At 50.0% G+C, this 14,032-nt stretch overlaps 1 protein-coding gene across 12 annotated transcripts in view; it reads left to right on the top strand.

Moving 5' to 3' along the window:
* The first annotated feature begins 89 nt into the window (after window positions 1–89).
* ANKS3 (ankyrin repeat and sterile alpha motif domain containing 3) overlaps window positions 90–14,032 on the top strand; it is a 40,054-nt gene continuing 26,111 nt past the window's right edge. For 4 of the 12 annotated variants that reach the window (XR_006816643.1, XR_006816644.1, XM_045992996.1 and 1 more), the window contains exons 1-5: window positions 90–300; window positions 3,106–3,277; window positions 5,805–6,003; window positions 6,202–6,323; window positions 7,503–7,584. Coding sequence is in view for 9 of the 12 variants with exons in the window: in XM_045992996.1 (XP_045848952.1) it covers window positions 3,108–3,277; window positions 5,805–6,003; window positions 6,202–6,323; window positions 7,503–7,584 (573 nt within the window). In the remaining 3 variants the exon portion in view is untranslated. Of the gene's footprint in view, window positions 301–3,105; window positions 3,278–5,472; window positions 5,684–5,804; window positions 6,004–6,109; window positions 6,324–6,979; window positions 7,069–7,502; window positions 7,585–14,032 lie in introns of those variants that run through there. The other 8 variants (XM_045992991.1, XM_045992992.1, XM_045992994.1 and 5 more) reach the window with 6 other exon arrangements.

Genomic DNA, 14,032 nt, shown 5'->3' on the forward strand with positions numbered 1-14,032 from the left:
TCCTCCTGTTCATTGGCTGCCATGGACGTCACCCAGCGAGCCGGGCAAGCTGACCGGAAGGTTAGGGTGCGGGAGGGACGAATTGCACGGCGGCCCGGGGAGCTGCCCTGGAGTCCCGCGAGCGTCCCGGCGTGCTCCGCGCCTCCCGCAACTACTTCCGGGGCGGGAGCGGGGCGGTGGGGTCCGGGCGGTGTGGCGGCTGTCAGCGCGGAGGGTATCCGGGCGTGCCTGGTGGCGAGCGGACCGGCCTGAGGGCGTGGGGCGGCAACGGCGGCGGCTGCTGCCCGGGGCCCAGCGCAGGTAGGCTTCTTGGCGGCCGGGCTCCCAGTGTGGTGCCGGCACCTGCAAACCCGCCTGCGGGGCCGGCGCGTGGCGACCCGGCCCTGCTGCTTGCCCGCCGCGAGAGTTTCTGACTGCGTTACCCCTTCTGCAGCCGCGCGGCGGGGACTACAGAGCCACGTGCCGTCTAAAGTTAGCGGGAGGAGGCGTCAAGGGACGTCAGTGCTGTCGGGGCTCGGGGTGCTCCCGAAGGACCCTCCCCAGGGCCTGAGAACCAGGGTGTGTACCCCGGTCCCCGCGAAGGGCTCACGCGCTGGGACGAGACTTCTTCCCTGTAGGCGTGGAGGCCCACCACCAGCGTCATTATTTTTTAGTTCAGGTTTTTGGCCACTGAGCAAGAACACGCATATTTGGATGAGCATACTCGTTTTATTCATAACAAATGCCCCATCATTGTAGCGTTTGTGGCACGTGGTGGGGTGATAAAGGCAGTAGCGGTAGATTTGTGTGCCCTTGGCATCCGAGTTCTCCCTCTCTAGGCCCCTTGAGCCGGGTCTGGGTGTGATTGCCACCCTGCAGGGGGTCAGCTGTGTGAGCCTGCCTCCAGTGATGGGAGAGACCAGTGGGCTCCACTCCAGAGAGGGCATTTGGAGTAGAAGAGACACACCTGTTGGAGGCTTGAGGGTTGTATTGAAAGGCCCTGAACGGGCTCTCGGCTTTTTTGTGTTCTTATCCGGTATCTTTTGGCCACGACTGTTCAGGTTGAGGTTTCTCACCTGCAAAGTGAGAAAACTGGTTGAGCTCAGGCCCTGCGGGTGTGAGGAGGTGGCTTTGCTCTGAACTCCGATACCTACAGCCCCCTCACATGGGCACATAGTCTGGCCAGATTGGTGGCTTGTTGCTTGTTTGGGTATCTCAGCTTGTTACCTGGAGCTTAGAAGCATTCCTCAGTAGAGACTGAGGCCCTAGAGACACCTGTGAATTGCTGGGGCACCTTTAGGCCGTCTGAATGGACCCAGCCTTTGTTTTCTCCCTTTTCTATACTTGTTTCCTTGTTCTCTCCCACCCATTGTGTAGTAGGAGACAGATGTTACTCTTGAACCTCAAGGTTCTAATAGGAAGTATTGATTTGGTTAGGATTCCCAGGATAAGGGGCTGTCATAATCACAGACTTTTCATCCTGGTGATGTTGCATCTCTGGGAAAGTTCCCTCACCCCACCAGTTTACCAGTCTATGACCCCCCCCTCCCATCCCCGCCCACCATCTTTCCCACTCTCAAGGAATTCATAGTTGGATTCCTACTCAGTTAACGTTTGTTGAACACCAGTCACATCCTAGTTTCAGTGCTGGGACTTTCAAGATTTGTTTAAAAATTTTTTTTCTTACAGGTTTTATTTATTTGAGAGAGAGTGTGAGAGAAAGGGATCACGACGGCAGGGGCGGGGGAGGGGAATGTAGAGGGAGAGGCAGACTCCACACCAAGCAGAGAGTCCGATGTGGGGCTCAATCCCAGGATCCTGGGATCATGACCGGGGCTGAATCGACTGAGCCACCCAGGCGCCATATTTGTTTTTAAAAAAATTTTTTTAAGATTATATTTATCTATTTGACAGAGAAACAGCGAGAAAGGGAACATAAGCCAGGAGAGAAGGAGAGGGAGAAGCAGGCTTCCTGCCAAGCAGGGAACCCGATACGGGGCTCGATCCCAGAACCCTGGGATCATGACCAGAGCTGAAGGCAGACGCTTAACCACTGAGCCACCCAGGTGCCCTTGTTTAAAATTTTTATACAGTAAATTCACTCATTTGGTGTTTGGGTCTGTGAGTTTTGATTAACATATAGAGTCAACATACCCACCAATCAAGATACAGAACAGATACATTACCCCCAAATTCCGTCTTGCTCTCCCTTCATGGTTCTCCTATTCCTAATCCCTAGTACCACTGATCTGTCCTCCAGCCCTTCAGTTTTGTTTTTTCTAAAATGTCATATGAGTGGAATCATACAGTAGGTAGCCTTTGAGATCCATTTATATATTGTGCATATCAACTGTTCCTTCTGCTTATTACTGGCATTCCATCATATGCTGTTCCATCATGTGTTTGTCCGTTCTTCCGTGTGTTTTCACAGCAGCCCTTTGAGCTATGTCCCCATTAGACAACAAGGAACTGGGGACCGGAGGTGTTAAGTAGCAGAGCTAAATTCTGATCTAACTCCAAGTCCAGGGCTCTTTGTCACCACACCCAAGATGTGATTTGGTCCAGTGACTCAATTAGCATTTCTTGACTGCCCATGCAAGAGGTTGTCGGGCTTTCTGAGTTGCTGGAGAATTCCTTTGCAGAACTGGGGCCTGAGGGTTGATGAAGGGAAGTATTCACCGCAGCCTGTGACTCACCGTATATGCTCTTCTTTTTCTGTCTCCTGAGAAGCTCACCAGTACTAGCAGGATGGAGCTGCCCAAGTCCATGAAGTATTTAATGAAAATTTTCTTTTTTTCTAAGAACTTATTTACTTATTTGAAAGAGCACAAACAGGGGGAATGGCAGAGGAAGAGAGAGAAGCAGGCCCCCCACTGAGCAAGGAGCCCATGCAGGGCTCGATCCCAGGACCCTGGGATCATGACCCGAACCAAAGGCAGATGCCCAACCGACTGAGCCACCCAGGCACCCTAATGAAACTTTTCTCAGTCTGTCCCAGGAGTTGATTGCACTGAGTCTGCTAGAGTAGTGCCGTAGCGCTCTCTGCAGGTAGGAGTGCGACCATCCTGTTTCAGTTGCTGGAACAACCAGGAAGGAAAGACCTGACCCCTGGATCTCCCTCTGTAGTGATGTCGGAGCTCAGCGACGAAGCCAGTGAGCCGGAGCTCCTGAACCGCAGCTTGTCCATGTGGCATGGGCTAGGGGCTCAGGTCAGCCGGGAGGAGCTGGCCGTCCCCTTGGATCTTCACACAGCTGCTTCCATCGGCCAGTACGAAGTGGTGAAGGAATGTGTGCAGCGGTAAGCGATCTCGGGAAATGTTTCTTCTACCTAGATTTTGAGTCGTGTCTCTGTGGCTTCAGATCCCAGGCAGAGCTGTCAGTAAGCTCATGGGGCCTCCCACAGTCGTAGATGTTCCGTGCACACAGATCAATCCCTGCACCTCTCAGTAGTGATTTATGCTGGACAGTACTAACGAAGTCAGTTTGTATTCCTCAGAAGAAAGAGAGGGTTTAGGAGGCTTTTAGGCTTAGGAGACATTTCAGGTTTTCTTTAGAGTCATTTTATGTTTTTTATGAATTGGAGAAATGTTCAAGCAAAACAAAAAGAAAGTTAGAAAATGATGCCCTGTGGCCTTCTCACCCCAGAAGTTTCTTTCTTTCTTTTTTTTTTTTTAAGATTTTTATTTTATTTATTTGACAGGGAGAGATCATAAGTAGTCAGAGAGGCAGGCAGAGAGAGAGAGAAGCAGGCCCCCGCCGAGCAGAGAGGCCGATGTGGGGCTCGATCCCAGGGCCCTGGGGTCATGACCTGAGCTGAAGGCAGAGGCTTTAACCCACTGAGCCACCCAGGTGCCCCTAGAAAGTTCATTTTTACGTTTTTCTTTTGCCTTCCTGTCCCTTCAAGCTTTTGCCATAGAGGAGGACAAAGTGGGGGTTTATCTTCCTCTCTGGGGATTGCCCCCTGCAATCTTGTACAAATGTTAATTTGGTTTTTGGAGGAGGATTCATCTCCTTCCCTCCACCCCCTTACGTACCTACCTCCTTGTTGCAGTTTTTCATTGACAACTTGGAGAAACAACCTCTGTCCATACCCTTATGGGCCTTTTTCAGTTCCTGGGGAGCCAAAGCAAAGCCTCGTGTAAGCCCCAGATTTGGTTCCCAAGTCATAGCCATCACTTACAGCCAATCGAGTACAAGCTCAGGCCTGTGGTAAGGGACAGTCTGTTGTACTCCTGTACCAGGTGGCCTTACGAGTGCGCGTCTGGGTACACAGGCAGCGCGTTCCTTCATAGGGCCGCTGAGATCCCAGTTACAACTCGGCTTCTTTGGCATTCTTGGGCTTTTAAGCCTTTGGATGTGCTGTTTAAGTGCACAGTCCCGAATGGCTCCATAGGGGAGAGGGGAAGTGTTTGTGCTCTGATTGGGATTGTGGCTCTAGCTGACACCAGAGCTCGCCCATGGTAAGCATAGACCAGGAGCCTGAAGGCAGAGGAGGCCTCCGAGGGAGGATTGAGCCCAACTAGACATGTCAGAGCCTCAGAGATGCTCTGCCAAGGGCAAGTTCTTCTCCACGTGGAGCTGAGCGCTCCCTCAGTGAATGGCACGTGGCCAGGATGAACTGATCTCTGTGTGCTCTCGCAGCCAGTGGCCGCTGCTGCGTTCCTGGGACCAGGACCTTTTGGAATGGCTGCATGGGCATCCCCGAAACAGTAGAAAATGCTAGTGAATGGAAAATAGTTGTCTGGTGTGGCTTCCTGTGTGCGTACCTCTGAGAGGCATAGCTGTGGATCGATTGTCTGTTGTCACCACTGGAAGCAGGGATTGTGTGAGAGGAGAGGCCATGGGGCGTGAACTCTTTTTTTTTTTTTTCTTTTTTGCCTATTTATTTGATAGAGATCACAAGTAGGCAGAGAGGCAGGTGGAGGTCGGGGGAGCAGGCTCCCTGCTGAGCAGAGAGCCCGATGCGGGGCTCAATCCCAGGACCCTGGGATCACGACCTGAGCCAAAGGCAGAGGCTTTAACCCACTGAGCCACCAGGCACCCCAGGGCGTGAACTCTTCAGGCTGTCCTGGAAGTGGATGTGATTTCCACCCCCCAGCCCCAGATTCTGGGCTGGGAAGCCAATGGGATTTTTCCTATGGCAAATGCTTTTCCAGAATTTTGATGGAAATCAATGAGAAAGATAGTATTCTCTGGTCAGTGATTTTTAAAGAGTGTTTCTATAGGATGGGGTGACAAGCGAGAAATTGTCCATTCTCTGAGTCCTTTCCCCTTTCCCTGTCCACCCAGCCCCGCACTAGCAGATTCTGGTCTGTTGGTGGAAGGCAGTCAAGGCTCCAGGTCACAGTTCCTTGATTCTGGCACTCCTGACAGTCCGGCCAGATCATCCTCCACTGGGGACCCGGGCATGTAGTTAGCCATGTCCCTGGCCGCCATCCCATAGATGCCAGTAGCTTTTCCTTCCCCAGTTGTGACAGCCAGTAATGTCTTCAGACTTTCCAGATGCCAAAAATCACCCCTAGCCGAGAACCATCTGTGTAGCTGGAGTAGGACAGAAGAGGTGCTGGCCTTGGTGGGGCGGGGGCAGTGAGATGGTGCAGTCGGAGGAGGAGGACGGCTCTGAGGACTTGGCGGAGGCGGCTGTACAGCGAACCGAGCGGTTTCCCCACCTGCGTCCCCTCCCCCGTGACGTCCAGGGTGGCAGGTAACCTCTGCTTCCTGGCCGTAGTTCCCGCTCTTTGTCTTGGCCCAGCCTCACTGCCAGCTTTGGTGAACCCCACGTGTGAGATGGCTGGACGCGGCTGGCATCTCTTGCGTTTGTTTAGGAGAGAGTTAGATTTGAATAAGAAGAATGGTGGTGGCTGGACCCCGCTGATGTATGCCTCCTACATCGGACACGATACCATCGTGCACCTGCTGCTCGAGGCGGGGGTGAGCGTGAACGTGCCGACCCCGGAAGGGCAGACTCCGCTGATGCTGGCTTCCAGCTGTGGCAACGAGAGCATCGCCTACTTTCTCCTCCAGGTGAGCGACAAGGGGACTCAGGGCCAGAAACGCGAGGGGCTCCTGGCCGCTCCGGCGGAGACGTGAGCCGCCGCAGACCATGGCGTACGTGTGCTTGCTCTCGTAGCCACTTGGATTCTTGCACTGCGACGGCCTGGAGCACGCCCGCCCCACACAGAGGAGCTGAGGCTGTAACGCGCATTCTGTGTTCTCTTGAAGCAAGGTGCCGAGCTGGAAATGAAGGACATTCAAGGCTGGACTGCCCTCTTCCACTGCACCAGCGCGGGGCACCAGCAGATGGTCAAGTTCCTTTTGGACAGTGGAGCGAATGCCAACGTGAGGTGATTACCAGTGGTGGCTCTGACTCCGAGGAGGGCAGCTGGGGAGGCAGCTGCGGGCCAGGGTGCAGGGTAGCCTCTTCCTTGGGCATAGGGGACAGGCCTGCCCAGGTGAGGGAAGCTTGTGGGCAGTCCCAGCTCCTTCCTGCATCTGTCAGGGGACACTGGGTGCAGCACTTTCAGCCTCGAGCCTCCTTTTCTTTATCTGAGAACTGGGGACGGCGATACCTGTGTCACGGCGGAATTGTTGTTCGAGGAGTTACGTGTTTGTCACACACCAGGGGCCTGGCCTAGCGAACGGCACTCGATTGACACTAAATGCTAATTCCTTTTTCCTTCTTGTCTTTCGTCTATATCCGGTGCCGATGCTTGAAAGCAGTGTTCAGTTTTATAAGCTCGAAGCGGTGTTGTCTAAAGCGTGTCATGACGGTTATCCCCTTTCAACACAGCACGTACCCACCCGGCTTCTAGCGGGCACGGCGCATGCCCCTGGCTGCAGGCGCCCCAGAGTTTCACATGCCACTGAGAAAGAAATGCCACTGATTAAAATGCCACTTGCCTACTGATTTTAAGATAAATTCTGACCTCAGAGATGTTAAAATGTGAAAATGCTGTGTTTTGGAATGGGTTTTAGCTCGGTTCCTGTCTTCTAGACCAGCGTGAGAGAAGCGAGGGTCAGGAGGCATCTGTAGACAGCGCTGAGCGAATCGGAACCAAGCACAGAAATAAGCGCCAGATCCTAGGCAAAGTAAGGACACAGTAAATGACTAGTCCTGGAGCTTTCGGGAGGGTTCCTGGAGAATGCTGAGCTCAAAAGATCGGATCTGGTTAGGTGGACGGGTGATGCCGGCTTTCTGTGCGCAGTGAAAGGCAACCGCTGCTTTTTGCTTGTAATTGAAACGGAGATTTAAGAGACGGCCAGTGGAAACAGCTTAGAGGGAGTGAAGAGCGGGAGACAGATTGTGTTGAAGAAAGACTAGAGCTGGTGGTAGAAACAAAGATTTATGAGGCTCAGGTGTCGATAGGAACTTTTCTTATGTCTCCCTGTTCATTCTCGGGGGAGGGAGACCTCGATGCTTAGGGACGGGTGATAGGCTGGCTTGGGTTTGTCTGCGGCAGGAAAGCTTCTGCCTGGCTGAACTCCTCTCCGCTAATCGTCTGGCCACGGCCTCTGTCTTGCAGGGAGCCAGTGTATGGATTTACTCCTTTGATGGAAGCAGCTGCTGCTGGCCATGAGATAATTGTGCAGTATTTTCTCAATCATGTAAGTGACCCTGTTTATTAGCTTACAGTTGAGTTACAGCAGGTGAGGAGTCCTGTCCCTAAAGTGTGAGCTGTAACAGTTTTCTGCTGCACAGAAATAGCTGTTCTTTGTTTATTTGGTACATTTTTATTGTATCTGCTGATGCCAAGTGTTGAGCAGTGCTCGGGGGTACAGTGGTGAATGAAAAAGATACCTATTCCTTAATAATTTTTAAAATGCTATTATTTGAGAAGTATGGAAAATATATTTTAAAAAACAGGTAACACTTATCATCCCATCACTTAAAAACATCATGAGAGTAAGAATGCTAAGACCTTCCTTCCTTTTCAACCACCCGTGATTCCCCCCCAAGATGCCCACTTGGTTTGGTAAAGAGACAGCAGGGGACTTCTCTGCTTAGGAAGGCCTGTCTCTAGACTGGTGTGCACACATTGCTTTTTGTTTTGAACAGAGTGGGATTCCACTGTGTGTTGATAGCTTTTAGAAAATTGCTTAACATGCCATAGACATTTTTTCCTTGTATCCCATGTATAATCCGAGCCATCATTAATTTAGTTTCTTATTCGTCGAAATTTAAGTTTCTGACATTTTACAGTTACGAACAGTGCTCCAGGAGCTCTCTCCGTACGGGCAGCTTCAGCCTGGACGCAGGTCCACCGCGTTTCTATAGGAGAGATTGCTGGTGTTTGCACGAGACGTTTATTAGGTCCTAAAAGACATTTTAAATATGGGCAAAGGCTATGAATAGACATTTCTCCAAAAATGATTTATAGATGGCCAGTAAGCACATGAACAAACGCTTCACGTCATTAGTCATCTGGGAAGTGCAGATCAAAAGTGCAGCGCCGGGGCGCCTGGGTGGCTCAGTGGGTTAAAGCCTCTGCCTTCGGTTCAGGTCATGATCCCAGGGTCCTGGGATCGAGCCCCACATCTGGCTCTCTGCTCCTCGGAGAGCCTGCTTCCTCCTCTCTCTGTCTGCCTCCCTGCCTACCTGTGATCTGTCTCTCTCTCTGTCAAATAAATAAATAAAATCTTTAAAAAAAAAAAAGTGCAGCGCCGTCTGCACTATCAGAAGACGGTAACAAGAGTCGAGGAAGATGTGGGGACGGTGGCACCTTGCACACGGCTGGTGGGAGGACGAAATGACGCAGCCTCTCTGGAAGACAGTCTGGCAGGGCCTCACAGTTTTGAACACAAAGCTACTGTCTAACCCCGCCGTTCTCCTAGGTATAAACCCAAGGGAACTGAAAATAGGTCCACACAAAAAACTTACACACAAATGTCCATAGCAGTGTTATTCGTAGTAGCCACAAGGCGGAGGCCCACGTGTCCGTCAGCTGGTAGATGGAGAAGCGAAGCGGTCCCTCCGCACGCTGGAGTGTCACGCGGCTGGGGCTAGGAGTGAAGTTCCGGCCCCCACAATATGGATGAGCCTTGAAAATGTCACCCTCAGTGGAAGGATGCAGACACCGACGACCACGTAGTGTATGGTTTGTTGTTTTTGTTCTGATTTGTTTTTGTTTTTGTTTTTTAAAGATTTTATTTATTCATCTGACAGAGATCACAAGTAGGCAGAGAGGCAGGCCGAGAGAGGAAGGGAAGCAGGCTCCCCGCTGAGCAGAGAGCCCAATGCGGGGCTCGATCCCAGGACCCTGGGATCATGACCCAAGCCGAAGGCAGAAGCTTTAATCCATTGAGCCACCCAGGCACCCCTTGTTTTGTTTTTTTTAAAGATTTTGTTTGTCCGAGAGCACACAAGCAGAGGGAGGGGCAGAGGGAGAAGCAGGCTTCCTGCTAAGCAGGGAGCCTGATGCGGGGCTCGATCCCAGGACTCTGGGATCATGATCTGAGCCAAAGGGAGAGTCTTCACTGACTGAGCCACCCAGGCATCCCATGTATGATTTTTTTTTTTTTTTTGAAGATTTTATTTATTTGACAGAGAAAGAGTAGGCAGAGAGGCAGGCAGAGAGAGAGGAGGAAGCAGGCTCCCTGCTGAGCAGAGAGCCTGACACGGGGCTCGATCCCAGGACCTTGGGATCATGACCTGAGCCTAAGGCAGAGACTTTAACCCACTGAGCCACCCAGGTGCCCACCATGTATGATTCTTTTTATACGAAGTATCCTGACTAAGCAAATTTGTAGAGGTAGAAAGCAGAGTAATGCTGATCTAGTAATGCCGGCGGCAGAGGGTGAGTTGGGATGGTGAGAGATGGAAGTACTGGGGAGAGGGCAGTGGGGAAGGGGTACAGGATTTCTTTTGAGAGTGAGGAGAATGTTCTGAAATTCATCGTGGTGATGGTTGCATGCCAGTGAATTATCCGCTGTGAGTGGGTGAATTGCATGGTGTGTGAATTTTATCTTAATAAAGTCATTAAGGGGCGCCTGGGTCACTCAGTGGGTTAAGCCTCTGCCTTCGGCTCAGGTCATGATCCCAGGGTTCTGGGATCAAGCCCTACATCGGGCTCTCTGCTCCACAGGGAGCCTGCTTCCCCCTCTCTCTCTCTGCCTGCCACTCTGCCTACCTGTGATCTCTGTCAAATAAATAGATAAAATCTCAAAAAAAAAAAAAAAAAAAAGCCTCTGCCTTCGGCTCGGGTCCTGGTCCCGGGGTCCTGGGATCGAGCCCCACATCAGGCTCTCTGCTCAGCGGGGAGCCTGCTTCCTCCTCTCTCTCTGCCTGCCTCTCTGCCTACTTGTGACCTCTGTCTGCCAGATAAATAAATAAAATCTTAAAAAAAAAATCTTTAAAAAAAAATGAAGTCATTAAAAAGTGCAGCAGGGTTGAAATATGAAGTCCTAGCAGGTTCCCACTGCAAAGGTTGTCGCTTTGGCCTTCCGCTCCAGTAATGTGTGAAGGCCACTTTTTCATGTCTTCACCAAGCCCTGGAAGTTGCTCATCTTACGTTTTTGCCAGTGTGGTGGGAGAAAAGTGACATCTGTTTTGGTTTATACTTATCAGTGAGGTTGAACATTTAAAAATGCATTTATTGGCCATTTGTATTTATGATTTGTCTCTTTTGGGGGGTCCACTTTATTGGATAGTTTAGCATAATAAAATGTTAACATGCTCTCTTTCTTTAAAAAAAGAATCCAAATCCCACACCCCGACCAAAGGGCGCCCGAGTGGCTCAGTCAGTGAATTGTCTGACTCGTGGTTTTTGCTCTGGTCACGATCTCAGGGTCGTGGGGTCGAGCCCAGCGTCAGGCGGAGCATGGAGCTTGAGGTTCTCTTTCCCCCTCTTCCTCTCCTCTTCCCCCCATCCTGCGCTCACATAGACGTCAGAAAAAAGGAAAAAGAAGGACTTGGGAACGGTACCCTCGCGTGGTAAAACTAGACATGAGACTGAGGGGGTACAGGTGCCTGCCCGCCCCCTTTGCCTTGCTCTCCCGGTTTCCCCGCCATGGCTGTCCCTCAGCTCGCTTGCTCTTCCTTGCTCTCTTTCTTCCTTTCTCTCTCTTTCTTTCCCTCCCTCCCTCGATCCCTCCATTCATTTACTTATTTATTTATTTCCCTTCCTCTCTCTCTCTCTCTTTCTCTCTCTCTCTCTTTCAGAGATCGTCCTGTATTCGTATATTGTAATCTCTCTTCTCTCTTCTTCATGGTGGCGCAACATTTCTTGGAGGGATGAATCAGAGGTGGTTTGACAGTGGGCCATAGATGGAAGTAAGTCGTCGCCAGCCACTGGCTGTCACATTCAGTGCGGAGACTTCCTGCACACACATCTCGGCGCACACGTGTGACCGCGTCTGTCCAGTTCAGTACCCAAGGTAGAATTTTCCATGGAGTGTCAGTACGGTCTTGACACAGGATGGCCCACGTGCCATCTGAAGAGCAGACTGTACCAACTTAGTCCTTGCACAGCAGCAAGAATTATGGATTTGAAATTTGAAGTACTTCGAACTTACAGAAAAGTACAGATGATAATACTAATTCCACACACGTGACCCCAAAGTGACCCCTAAACATGTCGATCTGCAGCTTTCCTGCTCCTGGTTTTCTGCTTTGGCCACACACCATGTCCTTAAGGAGGGCACAGGTTGTTTGGTGGTTCGATGTAAAGATTATGTAGTAACGTGTCAGACCGTTGTGTGTCCTTCAGCAGCGTGCTGGCGTGTGGGGGCCCGGTTCACTCATTTTTTTTTTTTTTTAAGATTTTATTTATTTATTTGACAGAGATCACAAGTAGGCAGAGAGGCAGGCAGAGAGAGAAAGGAGGAAGAAGGCTCCCCTCCGAGCAGAGAGCCTAATACGGGGCTTGATCCCAGGACCCTGGGATCATGACCCGAAAGCAGAGGCTTTAACCCACTGAGCCACCCAGGCGCCCCCCAGTGCACTCATTTTGACAGCTCTGTGTGTATTGGATGTCTGAGTGTTTAACCTTCATCCGTTCCTCTTTTAGTGGACATTTCAGTTGTGTCCACTTTGCTGTTCCTGACAGGGCTGCAGTTCCCATTTCCTACCTGTCTTCTCAAGCATGTGGGAAGGCATTTCAAAGAAATCAGGATGTATTCGTCAAATTAGAGGTTTCAGTGTGTAGGCTGAGTGAGTCTGCACTAGAGAGTAGTAACTGACTTTCCTCCGCGGTCAGCCTGATTTACGTCCTGATAGTGTTTCGGAGTTCTCGTCTCCCATACCCGCAGGAACACTTGGTACCTGGTATCCCACGAGCTGTCTCCTGTTGATTTTTGCCTTTCCCCGATTTCAGTGAGGTTCAGCATCTTTTTTTCTTCTTTTTAAAATTAACATATAATGTATTATTTGCCCCAGGGATACAGGTCTATGAATAATCAGTCTTACACACTTCACAGCACTCACCATAGCACCTAACCCTCCCCAATGCCCATCACCCAGCCACCCTCTCCCTGCCTCACCCCCAGCAGCCCTCAGTCTGTTTTGTGAGATTAAGAATCTCTTGTGGTTTGTCTCCCTCCTGATCCCATCTTCTCTCATTTTTTCCCTCCCTACATCCCATGACCCCCCACTGCTTCTCAATTTTCCTCATATCAGCAAGATCATATGATAATTGTCTTTCTCTGATTGACTTATTTCGCTGAGCATAATACCCTCTAGTTCCATCCATGTCATTGCATATGTCAAGATTTTGTGTTTTCTTTTTTGATGGCTGCATAGTGTTCCATTGTATATATATATATATATATATACTACATCTTCTTTATCCATTCATCCGTTGATGGACATCTAGTTTCTCTCCATAGTTTGGCTATGTGGACATTGCTGCTATAAACATTCGGGTGCACGTGCCCCTTTGGATCACTACATTTGTATCTTTTGGGTAAATACCCAGTAGTGAGATTGCCAGGTCTCAGGGTAGCTCTATTTTCAACTTTTTGAGGAACTTCCATACTGTTTTCCAGAGTGGCTGCACCAGCTTGCATTCCCACCAACAGTGTAGGAGGGTTCCCCTTTCTCCGCATCCTCACCAACACCTGTCCTTTCCTGACTGGTTAATTTTAGCTATTCTGACTGGTGTGTGGTGGTATCTCACTGTGGTTTTGATTTGTTTTTCCCTGATGCTGAGTGATGTGATCACGTGTCTGTTGGCCATCTGGATGTCTTCTTTGCCGAAATGTCTGTTCATTTTTTTTGGCCTTTTCTTTCTCTCTCTCTCTCTCTCTCTCTCTCTCTTTTTTTTTTTTTTTTAAGATTTTGTTTATTTATTTGACAGAGATCACAAGTAGGCAGAGAGAGAGGGGGAAACAGGCTCCCCACTGAGCAGAGAGCCCCATGTGGGGCTCGATTCCAGGACCCTGAGATCATGACCTGAGCCAAAGGCAGAGACTTAACCCACTGAGCCACCCAGGCGTCCCTTTTGGCCATTTCTTGATTGGATTATTTGTTCTTTGGGTGTTGAGTTTGATAAGTTCTTTATAGATTTTGGATACTAGTCCTTTATCTGATATGTCACTTGCAAATACCTTCTCCCATTCTGTCAGTTGTCTTTTGGTTTTGTTGACTGTTTCCTTTGCTGTGCAGAAGCTTTTGATCTTGATGAAGTCCCAGTAGTTCATTTTTGCCCTTGCTTCCCTTGCCTTTGATGATGTTTCTAGGAGGAAGTTGCTGTGGCTGAGGTCAAAGAGGTTGCTGCCTGTGTTCTCCTCAAGGATTTGGATGGATTCCTGTCTCACATTGAGGTCTTTCATCTATTTTGAGTCTGTTTTTGTGTGTGGTGTAAGGAAATGGTCCAGTTTCATTCTTCTGCATGTAGCTGTCCAATTTTCCCAACACCATTTGTTGAAGAGACTGTCTTTTTTCCATTGGACATTCTTTCCTGCTTTGTTGAAGATTAGTGGACCATAGAGTTGAGGGTCCATTTCTGGGTTCTCAGTTCTGTTCCATTGATCTATGTGTCTGTTTTTGTGCCAGTACCATACTGTCTTGATGATTATGGCTTTGTAATAGAGCTTGTAGTCTGGAATTGTGATGCCA

This window comes from Meles meles, chromosome 21 (genome assembly GCF_922984935.1).
Source record: "Meles meles chromosome 21, mMelMel3.1 paternal haplotype, whole genome shotgun sequence".
NCBI lineage: Eukaryota > Metazoa > Chordata > Mammalia > Carnivora > Mustelidae > Meles > Meles meles.